At 46.1% G+C, this 16389-nt stretch overlaps 1 protein-coding gene across 2 annotated transcripts; it reads right to left on the reverse strand.

Annotated features, from left to right (window-relative positions):
- Positions 1 to 494: 494 nt before the first annotated feature.
- On the reverse strand, positions 495 to 10948 carry ywhaba (tyrosine 3-monooxygenase/tryptophan 5-monooxygenase activation protein, beta polypeptide a). 2 transcript variants are annotated; one of them, XM_066702067.1, is made up of 6 exons: positions 10822 to 10948; positions 6689 to 6992; positions 6101 to 6224; positions 5314 to 5477; positions 4393 to 4488; positions 495 to 3619 (listed from the first exon to the last, which is right to left on the reverse strand). In XM_066702067.1, exons 2-6 carry the CDS (start codon positions 6980 to 6982, stop codon positions 3563 to 3565), a joined length of 735 nt encoding a protein of 244 aa, XP_066558164.1. In that variant the 5' UTR covers positions 6983 to 6992; positions 10822 to 10948; the 3' UTR covers positions 495 to 3562. The 2 variants fall into 2 exon arrangements, with proteins under 2 accessions (XP_066558164.1, XP_066558163.1); XM_066702066.1 differs by having other exon boundaries at positions 5314 to 5480.
- Positions 10949 to 16389: the final 5441 nt, after the last annotated feature.

The following is a 16389-nucleotide window of genomic DNA, read 5'->3' on the forward strand; positions in this document are numbered from 1 at the left end:
AGTATTGAGCAATGCTTTAATTCAACTGCTGTGTGTGTCTGCAGATGTTCCCTTTGGAAAGACTAAGACAGAATACTAATCTGCACAGACCTTGTGCTTTAAGTGAAATGTTTAACTCATGGATTCTCCGATTAGAGAGCAGGTTTTTCTGTTTTTCTGTAGATGTCAACAAAAGAGAACTGATTTACAAATAGCTGACATCATTAAAAAAGCCGGCAGAAGAGCATTAAGCAGCCCAGGTGTATGCACAATCTGAACAATTAGGCACCATCCTGCAGCAGCAGCAGCAGCACAGTGACGGGCAAAGAGGGGAGTGGGCACATTGAAAACAACAGAACATGTGGAAGAGAGAGAAGGCTCAGTTTCTACTATATGCAAAGGCTGGCCTGCCACCACAGTAATAACAATATCACTCTGTAAGGATCACTGGCCTGATTAAACGAGAGGGACAATGTTTTTGCTCTCATCATGATAGAAAAAAAATTAAAAAATCATAGATGCCAATTACATTTTATTTCAAGGTGAGAACAGGAGCATTGCTTTTGCTACCAAAACCTCTACATCACATAGAAAGGGAAATATCCACATTGATTTCAACAAATTTATTGTACATAAAGATGACGCAGCAGTAGCTACCGAGATAAGCGAGCTTTAACCATGGTACATGTGCCAGTAATAATGCATGACAAGTGAAGTCGATACAGAGATGAACAAACGTCTTGTTCTAACAGCCCAGCCATCTATCCTGCTGTAGCCTTTTTAGGATTGCTCAGTTAATATGATGATTTAAGATCCCTGTGGTACTCGAGATGAAAAAGTGTTTGAAACGACTGACCTAGATTTGCACACTGCTATAGGGTTCTTGTAGTAGACATGTACTCTGTAACCCAGTTTTCTCTAAGCTACTTCATACTAGGCCGTTTTCACAATAAATCAGGAAAGAGAAAAAAAAAAAAAAAAAAGCCTTCCTCCTGTAAATTGTTTTTAACAAGTTTTCATTAAAATAGTAACATAAGCTGCATAATCATGGCAATCATTTTGCTCTGTATGTAGAGCGGGCTGTGTAAACCTAGCCCACATTTTGTGTCAGATGACTTCCTTCTCTGCAGTGCCGTGTGTTACTGTACACACTGTGTCGATCACACTCTGCCCGGTGGAACACTTCAGAGTGCGTCTCTTCAGCCAACATTATCATTTCATCATGGATATATATATATAAGCTGGCATTTGTTTCACAAAACAGGTTCTTTTGAATTGCAGAGATGCTGTTAATGTGTTAATATGGGTCTCTGCAACACAGCAAAAATCAAAGGGAAATCTATATTGGTTCAAATCACAAACATATAGTTAAGATAATGTACGAATTTAAACAGCAAACAAGGTGCAGACAACATGGATATATATAAAAACCTATAACACCATCACTGTTTTAATTAACAAATCATGAAGCATATCATGTCATAGCATAACAGATCATGTCAAAAAGGTTATTATTCTAAATATGTTCAGTTTGCAAAACAGGGAACAAAAAGTCATACTTTGTTTGTTAAACAGAAAAGCAGGAAAATTCTGAACTGATAAAACTTTTATTTCACTTTAAATTGTCTTGTACACTTTCCTGATTATTACATGTAAGGTGAAACTAGAACTGTTTTAAAAGACATACACAAATCTAGTATTACGTCAATAACCAGGTTTTTAATTTTTTTTGTAAATTTTTTTTAATTTTTTTTTTTTAAGCTATACTAAATTTTCACAACCACGTGCGCGCTAGGCGATAAAACCGTCACAGAAGCAAACTTTAGGCAGAATACTGGTCAGTAAAAACAAAGCAAGTAGAGATACCAGATATACAGACAGGCTCGGTTCCACATTCACTACTGCATTTATCAAGCGTAGAATATTAACTGCCATTTGTTCAGCTAGAGGGGAGATTTTATTCAGTGCATGAAACATTGTCTTCAGCGAGACAGACTGACAGACAGATGAATTCTACACCTAAGTGGAATGTAATGGTGGTGGCTTGGTATTGTGACACTGAGTTAATCAGCTTCCTTTATATATATCTTTTGCTTCAGGTCCCTAACCTACAAACTTCATCCTGCACATCCAGGAGACCACAGGGATGGAGGACAGTTGACAAGCCTCAGCCCTGGTCCAAATGACCAGACGGTGAAGTCTGTAGTGGTCAAACGATGGTCACTGCTCTCACACTTCCTCACGATTGGATTCTATATGCTTCATGTCTAAAGACTAGCTTGCACACATCAACCAAATTGACTTTGCTCGCTTTTCATTTTCATTGTCATTGTGTAGGAAAAACTAGAGTCAGTTTGGACTGTCAGAGTAGGCTTGAGAAACCCAGGATAGGACAAACTAAACGCAACGGCTTTAAGGTGGTTCAATGCAAGCAGGTTCACAACATTACGATTCAATTTAAGACAGATTTTATCATTTACTTCGAAAATAAATGCTTAAAATTGACAGTTTTAGTTGTACTGAAAACTGGTATCCATTATTATGCAAAGGAGAGAAATGTAAAGTTACAATAATTAAGAGCAAAGTTTGTTGTACGATGTCAAACAGCACCTTTGCCTCACTGTACCTGGACATCAGGCTAATGCTCCAGTTTGTTCAAAAAAAGGTCTTCATTTACTTTTTTTGTTGTCGCTTCAAGAAAAACATCATGTTCTGATGGAATGTTTTAACAAATCTGGACAATTCTGGAATGGCAAACCTAGGGTCCCTTTTTTGACTCTTTGTTTGTGAAAGAAAATCGTGAACATGATTACACAGCAATGTGCACATTAGTCAGTGTCACAATACAGCCGGTTATCCATTCTGTATGAGCCGACAGCAGAATTGTACTGTTACCCAAACACAGGACCGCACGCAGTTTTCTGCATTTTACAGACCAGAATTATTACTCGGATACATGTATATATGTATTTATGTGAATAAATACATATATAGATATATGGTGTAGGAAAGAAACAAAAAAGATGGGGTGGGGGTGGGAGGGGGGGGGCAGGGGAAATACAAAACTAACCATCACAGTGTTTGGTGAAAATAAACTGCCAGTTTAATAACCTTAGAATAAAACCTGCAAATGCCATGACAGATTACACTATAAAATTGACAATAACAAAAAAAATAATAATAGATGAATACTACAAATGCACAATCTGTTAGGGGAAGAACAAAAGATTAAAAATAAATTGAATTTAAGGAGGGAACCGGGGCATAACTAGGGGGTGGGGGGGAAAATCAATCTCTCTACTAGATCTGGTGTTAAATTTACAAACGAGGAGGGGTGGGGGAGGGGCAGAGTAAAAAAAAAAAAATCAAAACCAGAAAAAACAAACAAAACTGTGAGCCTGCTAACAAGTGAATGTTACCCTGTCACCTCTGAGCTATCTGAGAAGGGCACGTCTGGTAGGTCAGGTACAATTCATGCTGCTTGTCATACAGAAGGGGGGGGTCCTGATGGAGCAGGGTATGGATGGGCTGTATGTGTGTAAGATAAAGAGTGTGGGTGGATTAACAGTGAAGTGCAACGCCATTAGTTCTCCCCGTCGCCAGCCTCCCCTTCGTCACCCTGGTTTTCCGATGTCCACAGCTGCAGAGAGGGAGGAGAAGAGCAGTTAATGCAGCTAGGTATGTCTTTGGGTTTGGGGTTCTTCCACTTTTAAACAAATTTTAGTATTCACACTCCCAGCGAACTAGGACAGGTTTGCATCCTGTTGCACTAGTTAAACCCTGAAACATCTCTGTGCTTTCAGCACAATACAAATATATACATTTAGACACAGACACCCACACAGGATTCTACTAATATCTAAAGCAGCGGGTAAGAGCTGGTCCTCAGCTTTTACTAGCAGTTGTCTGATGCTCTGGGATTCCCCGGGACTTGAGGCCACAGGGCTGCAGAGTCATTACAAGACTGACTCAAATGTGCAATCTGTCCCGCACTCCCCCAACAGGACAGCCGATCTAATGCAGTAATGAGTGTCTGTGCAAAAGAGCAGCATAAACAACCTCAACTACTCCGATCTGAGATTCACAGAGGAGGAATCCAGTTGACCCACACTATATGTTTCTCTCCAGCAGGAGTCTTATTTCTCTTGCAATTTCTTCTAAAACTTCTAAAAACAGAAATGCCTGGAAATATTCTTCTCAGAGGGGAGTTTCACATTACAGGTATCAATGCAATGTAGATGCCCTTGAGCCTTCATGAAGGATTAAAGATTGCCACTTATTTACAAGACTTTTCAATACGAGCTATTCAACTCAGAAGTGCATTTTGCAAATGAAAAAAAGTCTGATTTGCACAACTTGGTTGCCATGGCAGAGTGTCGTGTGTCTGGGGGGGGAGGCTGGCGCAGAACTTACAGTGAGGTTATCCCTTAGTAGCTGCATGATCAGAGTGCTGTCTTTGTAGGAATCCTCATTCAAGGTATCAAGTTCAGCAATCGCTTCATCAAAAGCCTGCAATAAAGAGAATAAATGAAAGAGGAGGAACAAATTATGAAAAATCGCTCACCTACGCAATCTCCCACCCACCCAACACTGGGCTGAGAGTGCAGCAGTCCGACAATACTCTCCTGCCCTTGTGACTAACCCACAGGTAAGGTCACAACAGCTGTCGGAGTGGGTAGCAGGGTCGGGATGCGATGGTTACATCCGATACCCCCACCTCCACCCTCAGGCGTTGCCTCACTATTCCATCAGACTGATTTTACTATTCATCTTTATGCCAAAGCGCCTGTTCTTCCCATGGCCCGGCAGCACATTTCTACTACACAGTGCCCCCCGACTTTCTCTTTCTGCACTCAGATCTGGTCGCTGATTTCACAACCATTAGTGAAACTTTAACCAGGCTGTCAGGGCTGCCCAACTCCCATAGCCAGGAGAGAAAGACTGCCGACTCAGAAGACTGCCTTTCAGAATCCACAGGAAGACCATTCACACACATTACACTGCATGAAACAATGAGATCAGATTAACCCTGAATCAGAACAAAGAGCTGGCACGGCTGCAGGGGCCTGACTTGCAAACTGCACTCACTGCACTCGAGCACCCGGCACTTCTATGCACATGCAAACTAGATTTAAAAAGATATGCAAACAATTATATAAACATACATCTTTAACATATGAATGTGTGTGTGTAAATATGCACCTATAGTGACAAGTATACAAAAGCTCGTTAACAACATATGCAGTGAGCGGGGAGAGCTGCGGACTGGCAGGGTGCCACTGTGCAGTCGGGCTGGCACTGGCAGGGTATGCTAGGCTGGCTAACTGAGCTCACCGTCTTTGCCAAGCTGCAGGCCTGCTCAGGGGAGTTGAGAATTTCGTAGTAGAAGACTGAGAAGTTGAGAGCCAGCCCCAGTCTGATGGGGTGTGTCGGCTGCATCTCCTTCTTGCTGATTTCGAAAGCCTCCTGGTAGGCCTGCTGGGAATTCTCAACTGTGGCTTCAGTGAGAAAGAGAAGGAGAAACTAAATTTATACCACAACTTTAAGCTTCACATCACAGTGTTATTATTCTGCTAGACTATACTACACAAAAGCAGACAATACAATAACAATACCTACAAAAGAATGAACTTGGATAAAATCAGTTACAATTTAGACTAGTAGATGTATTATTATTATTATTTTTTTTTTAATGTAGTGAGTTTGCCTTTATATTTCAGAGGTTAAACCCCAAAGTCACAGCACAGGTTGCAGGGGATTGTAATTAAACAGGCATTTTAACCTGCAGCACTAGTCTGAGGTGCCAGCACAGGAGCACTGGGCAGACCGCATAGACCCATGGGCCATATGGAACAGGAGAACTACCTTATGAAAACAGGATTATTAATTAACTGCCACTCTCAGCATAGCTCACTCTCATTATTGAGGCAACTAGCTTATAATTATCTTTCAGGAGCATCTCTCTAACATTGTATTGGCAGCAGGTGGCACACATTCGAAATTATAGCGTCCGTTTACGGTTTGCTTTCAGTTGTAGAGTAAATAAAAATCCTAAAACCCCTCACCCCATAAACAACCTATCCCGGCTAGCCCAGGACTAAGCCAAGTCTTATATACTAACTCTTCTTGGAGTCTCCAGAAGCCACTTCAGACAGGTATCTGTAGTAATCCCCCTTCATCTTCAGGTAGAAGACCTTGCTTTCAGCCTGAGTTGCATTGGCAATGAGGTACTTGTCAAGGAGTCCCTGCAGGAGGAGAGAGAAGAAAAGGTTAGATGCTAACTGAAAACTCAGTTGAAGACCAAGTGATGACCTGTGCAGAGAATGTACCCAAACAGGCAGGAGTCTGCCCAATGCTAGATTCAATCAGGTGACCTTCGGCTCCCCCTTGCCAATTAAATTAGATCCCGAGTTTAGACTCGGCTATACAGCTTGCTGGACTTTAACATGTTCTGCCAACACTGCAAAAATCAGGCTGTGCCCCTGTAGAGACCTGAGTGAAATGCTTTCGGGCCTCTTCCTGATCAGACCTGGAGCTGAATACCGAATACTGGAATTCTGGTCTACTTAGGAGCTTCTGGTCGTGTAAACACTCAAAGACTCAGGTTAAAACTAATACTGACGCCTAGGGTTGGGTGGGATGCAAATCGGGCCCACCACACTCTGCCGGTCTCCCTCCTATCTATCCCTTCCTCTCCCTGCCCACTCACCAGTACATCATTACAGATGTCCTGCAGTTCAGCTTCGATCTTCTCGCGGTACTCGCGGGCCATCTGCTGCTTCTTCTCGTTGCCCTCGGTCTTCTGCTCAATGCTGGAGATGACACGCCAGGAGGACCTCCGTGCACCCACTACATTCTTATATGCCACGGACAGGAGGTTACGCTCCTCATTGGAGAGCTCGTGGCCCTGCTCCGTCACCGCCTTCATCGCTGCCGCCATGTCATCGTAGCGCTCAGCCTGCTCTGCCAGCTTGGCCTTCTGTACCAGGTCACTCTTATCCATCTTCAAGGAGCTGTGGAAAAACAAGGCCAGGGGTTAGCGCCTGCCACAAGCTCCAACCACCACACATATGCCTGTTGTGAGTAGAGAAACCAACTTCCTCTCCACCTTTAATGGAAAACAACCAGGTAGTACTAATAAGAGGGATGGAAAGGAGGGAGGCAACCTTTCATTTGTAACCTGTCGGGAGTGAGGGTCTCTAACTCCCCACTCACTTTGCTCCTCCTCCCACATTTGACCAAGTAGCTTTTAGTGGCTATGAATCCCTTCTCCTGTTACAGGAATCAAGAGGAGGACTTGGCTTGCAGTACTGTGCTCTTAGGGCAGATCTGTGCAGGGCAGGGCACAGTGACCCTGGGTTTCTACCATAAATGAGCTCGTTTCCCCAAGTTACTGCTATGCTAAAAGGAAATACTACCTCTAAATTAAACTAGTTGAGTGGGGGACAGAGGACCTCTAGTAATGAGGTTACTACTGAGCTCAGTAGAGAGGGAGGGATAAGTACAAATATGCCAAAACAATCAACGGTACACACGCCTGCATGTGCACAGCAATGTGGGGGGGGCAGGAGGATGGAGGGGCGTCTGTGCCTCAGGCAGGCTGTCCTCACAGGAGGGGCAGCAGGCTGCTCAACCCACACAGTCTCTGCCTGGCCTGAAGCATTGCCTGCGCAGTTAAGTAGGCCATATTAAAATCGGTGTTATCACTTAATTTGCATGATCATATTTAATTTGGATTGAAGTACATAGGCTAATTATTTGGATGAGGAATAAATTATAATGGACCAGTAGAGAGAAGACAATCTCCACTTACAAAACAAAACGTAATGAGCAAGTTTTTACAAGCGCTAGTTAAGGATCAATGGTCAAGACGGCTTTAAATGCTGGAACACCCCTCTTCCCCAGGGCAGCAGTGGCTCAGTAACCAACAGAGCACAGACTGGGTCCCAATGCTGTGAGTGACCTGTGATACAACTTTTGTAAGATTGAGTCAATTAAACATTTGCTACCATTGACAGAGATCTATGAACCTGCACTGAAATTTAAATATGACCTCAGATTGAGTGTTTTACTGACTCTCTCTTTATGTACATTTTACATACATATATATATATATATATATATATATATATATATATATATTTTTTTTTTAAAGCCTTAGTATTTAGAGAGAAGGACCTGTCTGAATTAAATAACCATTATGTATGTGGTGCTCATCACCACCAGCATTGCAGCTGAGTGACATTTTCCATGTTAGAGGACACCTGAATACTTAGCTGTTTTTTTCTAATCTATATAATTTAAAATTTAAATGTCCATGTGAACACTGCAAGTCTCAGGGTGCTTAGGCCTTGACCAGGGAGTGGCTGCCTGCCATGCTGTCTGCAGCACAGTCTCAGAGGACCCATCCTACTATGACAGGCAGCTTGACACCCGGACTCAGGCAAGATAGTGGTTCAGATGACAGCACTACCGGTCAGAGGGAGACCATGCGATCTGCAGGACAGGATCCTCCAGCACATCCGATACACCTTTTCTGCTTGGCCATTACATTTGCATGGCACATTTCACTGTACTTACCTGCAACTGTTTGGCAACAAAGGGAAGAGGCTCCTGCAGGGATACGGGTCCCTACAGAGCCAATCCAGCCCCCCGATCACAGCACATTTACCAGTTAACACCTGCCTGGTTCAGCTTAATTGAACAGGGTGTACAAATTGGTGACCTACTGCATTTAGTTTTTACTTTGCTAACATAGCAGCTTCAAATATCACATTTTACAACTACCTGATCAAATGAATTGTATCAATAAAAAACTATCAATTAAGCATCTGAATTTAAAAAAATAAGATCTTTAGATAAGGTGTAAAAATCTGTTTGCTTTCAGGCAAGTCTTCCACAACTGCTCGACCTGCCAATCCCCTGCCTCTCTTCATTGGCATTATCTTGTTAATGTTACTGAACTAATTAATCAATCAATTCAGTAATTTAACATCTGGCATTGCTACAGCCCTACCCTGGAACCTTTTGGATGACCTGGTTATTGGGGGCTGCTGTGCTAGTTTACAATTTCTCTGGATTTGATTTAAGTTGTAAGTTACATATGAACAAAATACACAAATTACAGGCACTCCATCTAAAAGGCATAAACTATTTTTTAATATTATGCTAATGAGCATCTCAGCTGATATTAGCTGCCTTTAGATAGATATACAACTTAATGGGCCCAAATCCCTTTAAAGGAAAAAATCTCTGGACGAAATTAGTAAGAAAACTCAATATGCAGATTTTCCTTCTTAAGATTATTTGTGTAAATTATTCAATGAAAATGTTCTTTATACTAGTTACAAGACCGGACATTTGTATTAATTTTGTCAGTGGTAACTTCCTACCATATCACTTTACAGAAGAGCTAAAAAAATTAAAAGTGAAATCTATACAGGATGTACATTTCAGGACGCATTGCTAGTCTTGAAAATATATGGGTTAAAAATAACGTTTTATTTTTGCAAAGTCTAACATCACATGTTATATCTAAAACAAAATAGGGGCGAGGGGATATGCATGTATAGATCAAATAATTGTCTTGATTTTTTCATTGCATTTCTTCAATGCGTTTCTCCCTATTGAAGCAGGTAGGCCGAGATCAGGAAGCGGTCGGCAGGTCGTGTCAGCGCTGCCTATTGTGAGCGCCGGTCGCTCCGGGCTGCCGCAGAAATGTCACTGCGATGCGGGCAGCTGTCCCAGCAGCAGCGCGGATCACTGCAGGCTGTCCGCTCAGGAGCCCGGATCTGCCGGCCCAGCCCTGTACGACCTCCGTTTAATCGACACGAAATATTACAAATCGCATACAGATCCGTTATACCGGAATACACCCCCACCGCGAACCGGACACACCGCACACCGATAAGCTCCCCCAGCATAAACTGTCGAAATTAAACCGTTCATTACTGCAACTCCGCAGGTAGATGCGGATGTGACCAATGTGGAAGAAAAAATGAACCCGCTCACACTTCGGGCCTAGTAAAGATCTGCGATTTCACGATTTAAATGCAGCTTTTGTGAAAAATAAAACATGAATGTCGATGTAACAGCCGTCTTATTATCGCCTCCATTTTAACGAATATGCGTGCTAACCCGTCTGTATGTTTTGAAGGTAAAAACGCAATCCGATGTGGTATAATAGCGCCATACATAAAAAAATGCAAGGAAAAAAACGAAACGTCAAACTCTCCGCGCTAGCAGGAAACGGGCGGCCGAGATGAGCCCGTTGTTCAGAGCCGTTATGACAGAGAGCATTTCCTCCGCTCCGTGGAGCCGCGCTAATCCGTAGTGCGGCGCTCACACATCCACACCCGCCGGCCCGCTGCCTTGCGGCGCCGCCTCGAATCAGACGCGAGATGTGGGAGCAGCCCCTGAGCGGCGAGGCAGGTCGGACTGCGGCGGTTCATCGATATCAATGGCATTTTTATTGTTGTTCGCAGCCGCACAGGCCCGGCCTTTCCCTCCGTTTGCCCCGATAAATACCGTTAGCCTGTCGGAAATACTCGGGCTGCATCACTCCCTCGCCGAGGGCGATGCCCAGGAGGCGACATTTTCTCTGGAGGCCGGCTCTCGGAGCCAGATCACCCGTCTCTTCCATTTTAAAATCTGCCTTTTCCCTGCCCTCGCTTCTAGGCGCTATTCATCACACGGCCTAAGTCCTTGCTCCCAGCCCCAACCACAATAGACACCTTCCGCTAGAGACCGTGATTGCGCCCATTATTTTCTCATTGTGAACCCCAATACCTCAACCTGGACACATTAAAGCGTCATACAGCCGCTCTTGGCAGGTGGACTCACATTATTAATGTACTTTATTCCTGCTTTTATCGCTGGACGATGGGAGTCAGTCTCTCCGTCCTCCGTCTCGCTGCTCGGGATCTTCAGGGCAGTACCACTTCCGCTTGCACCGGCACTTCCGCTTCCTCTAAACCCCGCCCCTCCCCCCGCCAGTAACCTTAGTAACCGAGGCGCGGGGTCTCTGGAGCACATTTTCAGGGGTAATTTCGTCACAAGAACCATGGCAACCATCAGAAGGTGACGTAAGTTATCACTATGGCTACTGTTACTAGGAGGAGCATCAGCCCGCAGAGTGGGAGCCATTGAAGCGCAGGCACGCTCTGCCATTATGAAGTGTTTGATGTTTTGCCGCTGCTAGTCCCCCCAACAGAAGCCTGAACTGAACCCGGCATTGTTTAGCCCGATACAGTAATATAGCTGTGTCTGGGAGAAGCGGTGTTTAAGACGAATTACAGTAATATAAACTATCAACCTAGAAACACAGTACTGAATGCTGTCACCATTTGAAAATATCTGCCCTATATTCAAAATTAATTAAAATGATCATTTTAATCATAATTACTATGATGCTAATGATAATATCACAATCATATTAAAAACAACTGTATTGGTGCCGCCACTATGCTCTGTATGTGTGTCTGGTCAGGTGATAAACAGCACAGTGCAGTAGCTGAGTGGGGTCCAGAGAGCAGAGACGGGATGGGCTGAGCAGCACCTTCACCAGCACAGACAGGCAGCAGACAGGAGCCCCCACACCAGTGGTTCCCAATGCTGGGGACATGACACTATTTGGGGTTTCCAATAGGAAAATATTTAGTTAATCTGTGTTTTATCTTTGTAAATAAACTAAATATAAGTTTAATTGCCTTTAAATGCCCAAAATAGAACATATAAAGGACTAACATGCAGTACAATGCTATATTTATGCCCCAAAAAAGTTGATATAGCCTATGTTTAAATAGGGTCACACTGAGTAAAGGGTTTGGATGTCCTGCCCAACACACAGGCCTGTCACTACCCTGGCCATCCCAGCACCCCGCCTCTCTCACTCTACACCCTGCCCTCTCTCACTCTGCACTCTGCTGCCCTCTCTCACCAAACACTCTGCCCTCTCTCACCACACACTTGTGCCCTCTCTCACTCTGCACTCTGCCCTCTCTCAACGCACACTCTGCCCTCTCTCACCAAACACTCTGCCCTCTCTCACTCTGCACTCTGCCCTCTCTCACCACACACTCCGCCTGCTCTCACCCCACACTCTGCCCTCTCTCACTCCCCACATTCTACCCCCTCTCAATGCACACTCTCCTCTCTCACTCCACACTCTGCCCTTTCTCAATGCACACTCTCCCCTCTCTCCCCACACTCTGCCCTCTCTCACTCTGCACTCTGCCCTCTCTCACCACACACTCCGCCTGCTCTCACCCCACACTCTGCCCTCTCTCACTCCCCACATTCTACCCCCTCTCAATGCACACTCTCCTCTCTCACTCCACACTCTGCCCTTTCTCAATGCACACTCTCCCCTCTCTCCCCACACTCTGCCCTCTCTCACTCTGCACTCTGCCCTCTCTCATTCCCCACACTCTTCCCTCTCTCAACGCACACTCTGCCCACTCTCACCCCACACCCTGCCCTCTCTCATTCCCCACACTCTTCCCTCTCTCAACGCACACTCTGCCCACTCTCACCCCACACCCTGCCCTCTCTCATTCCCCACACTCTTCCCTCTCTCAACGCACACTCTGCCCACTCTCACCCCACACCCTGCCCTCTCTCATTCCCCACACTCTCCCCTCTCTCAACGCACACTCTCCCCTCTCTCACCACACACTCTGCCTGCTCTCACCCCACACTCTGCCCTCTCTCACTCCCCACACTCTGCCCTCACTCAACACACACTCTCCCCTCTCTCACCAAACACTCTGCCCTCTCTCACCACACACTCTGTCCACTCTCACCCGCACTCTGCCCTCTCTAAACGCACACTCTGCCCTCTCTCACCCCACACTCTGCCCTTCTACTTCCGCACCCACAATAGCCTTTGTTACAGGTCTCACCTGCTCTCTCCTGTCAGGCAATAAGATTCAAATTTAAATTCAAATTCCAAATGAGCTGAATTGGCATGAAGAGTTTAAACAGGTCATTCCCAAAGCGTTTACAGATACAGTAAAGAGGGAAAAGAAATGAAGCAAGCAACATATCTTACAATTGTACATACATTTTATATAAATATACAGACATTGATAGAGCTAATGTGCAGGTTTTTGTCTGGAGATATGCTTATGTAGTGTCCTTCATGCGCTGGCAGCCTCTGATGCGGTCACAGCAGTGTCTCTGTCCCCCAGCACCACTCTGGGCTTCTCTGCACGTCTCTCCAGCTGCCACCAGGTGGGGGTACAGAAGCAGTGTTAAACGTCCATCCTCACATTCTCTGGTGAAATGAGTCAGGTTTTGAAATTTGACAACCACTAGAGTGCTGTGGTGCAACAAGAGAGAATTTGAAAGACTCTCATTGCAGTGGTCAAACGGCTCCTGTGTTTTTGATATCCACATGAAATGCATTTTTTTATTTTTTATGTTGATGTGAAAAAGTCGAATTACAGTCTCATAGATTCAGATTCAGACTCATATTTCTTTACAATGTTTTAAAGAACAAGAGAAGCAGGTGGCGTCTCAGGGCATAGAGCTTCACAACTCATCCTGTGCTTTAACAATTTCAGGTGTGCTGTGAAGACTGGCTCTGACCCAGGTTGCTCAGTGAATCCGAGAGAGAATCTTACCATTATTCTTCCTGTCCCACATCAGGGGATACTCTGCTGGTTTTGCCCATGGTATTGCGGTGAGGGCTGGTTAAACAAAAAGACAAACAAACTGAACCACCGCAACCACAACAGAAGTGTTTTAGTGTGTTCTGGCGTCTGTTCCAGTCCAGTTTGAGTGCCCTTTTTATGATGTGTCACACTGAAGTTTGGACGCTTTCCTGCTGGGAGACAGTGATGTGTGCAGCTGTGAGGCGGTGTGCTGTCCAGCAGATGGAGGTAGAGGCTGGGCGATGTGGTGCGGCTGGAGAAAGAGAGGCAGGTCTGGGCTGTGGGGGGAGAAACTGACCTCTGCAGCCACACAGACTCTGGGCCTGAGCCATGTCCACACCCACCTCAACACACAGCAGGGCTGGGAGGAGCGCTACCTGACACAGGGACAGTGGGACTCAGCAGCCATTTGTGTGTGTGTGTGTGTGTGTGTGAATTTGTTTTTGACTTCAGCTTTTAGATCAAGATATATAAAAATCCTTATTAGTGAGGGAGAGAGATAGAGAGAGACGTAAGAGAAAGAAAGAAGAACGAAGAATAGGCAGTCACTTTGGGTTTGTCTCTCGCGCCGTTTCTGTCTGTCTGCTGTGACTTTCCGCTGTGAAACACGAGCGAATTTGGGAGGCAGGCTAATGAATGATGGCAGCCCTATATCAAGAGCTGTCAGGAGATGCCACTGTCCTTGCCATGTCAAGGCAGTGCGATGGGAAACTGGGTCAGGATTAGCCGTGCAAATGGAAGATAAGTCAGCCTTGATTCCGCTGGTGCCTTGTTTGTTAACGAGCTACCGTGTGTGTTTGGTGAAGTAGGTCGTGCCGCCTGTGCTCACTGCAGACCCCCTCCCCAGGTAATCAGCTGCCTGTGCCCACTGCAGCTCTGCCCAGGAGTCCTACACACCTTTTGCTTCGAATTTTTCAACTTTTCCAACTTTTTTGTGTGGCTCGAAACTGACCTCTAATGACCCCCAGCAACAGGAGCAGAATGGTGGAGGGGGCTTTGCAATGGGAAGCTCTCCTGCATCTGGTGTTACTGTTGCCAGGGCTGGGGAGGAACGCTGGGCCGCCCCTCAGCAGGTTGGCAGATGGCAGATGGCACAGCAGTGTGCGACTGTATGTGTGTGTGCATGCATGCGTGTGTGGCACTGGTGGTGGGGGGTGCGGGTGCATGTGCGTGTGTGTGTGCGTGTGTCTACGTGTGTGCGTGTGTGAGGGAGAGAGAGAGAGCAGGTCCTGTGTGAGAGCCAATCCCTTTCCCCAGATGTGGGGCTGCTGGTGTGTGGTGTGTGTGCCATCTGCACAGTGTGTGAAGGGCCAGATGTAAGCAGGTACTGAGCTGGGAGATCAGCAGCATGCAGGAGGGCCATGCAGATGGAGAGTCGGACTGCAGAGACACGGATCTCTCCCAGCAGTAGGGAGGAGAGCACCAGGGCCCCTGAACAGAGAGAGAGAGCCACCCCAGCCCTGCAGCCCTACCACGCTGCACACTGACCACCACTGCTATGCCACTGTCTCACCTGCACAGTCTCCTCACTTCTCTGGGCAGGCTCAGTCTCTCAGCTCTTCCTTCAATGTCTCTGTCTCCTGTCCTTCCCACTCTTCTCCCAGCTCCACCAGACCACCCCACTGCAGTGGCACCTGACCCAGCTGTGGGTGAGGGGACAACTGCAGACACAGCCCCCCTGACAGTGTTTGTTGCGTTTCCTTATTGGTGAAGCAGAGAGGGTGGCAGAGTCGAGCATGGGGCACAGAGCCACTGACGCCCCGGTGGTGACAGCATGACAGCCCTGTGCGGTCCCACACAATGCCATCTCCCCCTCCCTCCACAATGTCTTCTGTGGCTCAGCCAACCCCCCAACCCCCCACCCCAAATTCTGTCAGTGTGTGTATCTATGTCTGTTCATGTTTTCATTTTTGAAGCAGAGATTCAAACTCACCAGTTGGTATCAACTATTTATCCCACAGGCAGACAAGTGAAAGATCTTCTACACAATGCAGCCTGTGTCTCACCGCCTTGCCCCCCACCAGCTCATAGAGCACATACCAGACTGCCTGTAGGTTACACAGAAACAAGAGTGTGCGTGGGTGGGTGTGTCTTCTCCTCTGTTAACAGTACAATGAGACAAACACACCTGTGGACAGTGGAACAGTTGCCTATGTTAGATGTGCTGTTTGACCTGGCCTTACCTCCATTCTGTGTATGTGAGAGGGCAGTAGAGATCTTCTTCTCTAATCTTTGCTTTATTTACAAGGAACCCTGCCAGTAAGAAGATTACCCTGATGGGATGTACGTTATTTCTGGAAACCGTCTGCTGGAGCTGTGTCTTTTTTCTTCTCTCCCTCTTCATTGCATCTTTCTCCCCCCACCCCACTCCTTCTCTGGCAGCTTAGTAGGTCACACGCTGACACAGTGCTGGGAGCAGTAGGGAGCAGCCAGGGCAGTGCAGCGAGGGAGGGCTGTGGGTCACGGCCTCACACGTAGGGGGAGGACGAGTGACGAGTGGCGGTGCCAGGCATTTGCGGCTGGGGTAGGGTGGGGCAGGGGGCAAGAGGAGGGCAGCTAAATTTCATGGGGGGGGGCAAACGCTTGTGCCCTGCAGTTATTGTTGGCCACCTGTGTGTGTGCCAGGTTCAGCACAGTGAGGATCACACCACTGCATGTTTAGCACTTGTAGAACATGTACAACAAGTCTGTGAAAACCAGTTCCCATGCTTGCATGAGTTGCCAGACCTCAGTCAAACCAGAAGTTTGTAGTTAC

This window comes from Amia ocellicauda, chromosome 4 (assembly GCF_036373705.1).
Source record: "Amia ocellicauda isolate fAmiCal2 chromosome 4, fAmiCal2.hap1, whole genome shotgun sequence".
Lineage (NCBI taxonomy): Eukaryota > Metazoa > Chordata > Actinopteri > Amiiformes > Amiidae > Amia > Amia ocellicauda.

What these genes read in the sequence shown, in the direction of transcription:
- ywhaba (XM_066702066.1), bottom strand. Translation starts at nt 6,982, where the DNA reads ATGGATAAGAGTGACCTGGTACAGAAGGCCAAGCTGGCAGAGCAGGCT. An exon ending in TTCTGGAGACTCCAAGAAGA is followed by an intron (nt 5,481 to 6,100) that starts GTTAGTATATAA and finishes TCTTTCTCACTG; the next exon opens with AAGCCACAGTTGAGAATTCC. An exon ending in CCTGCAGCTTGGCAAAGACG is followed by an intron (nt 4,489 to 5,313) that starts GTGAGCTCAGTT and finishes TCTTTATTGCAG; the next exon opens with GCTTTTGATGAAGCGATTGC.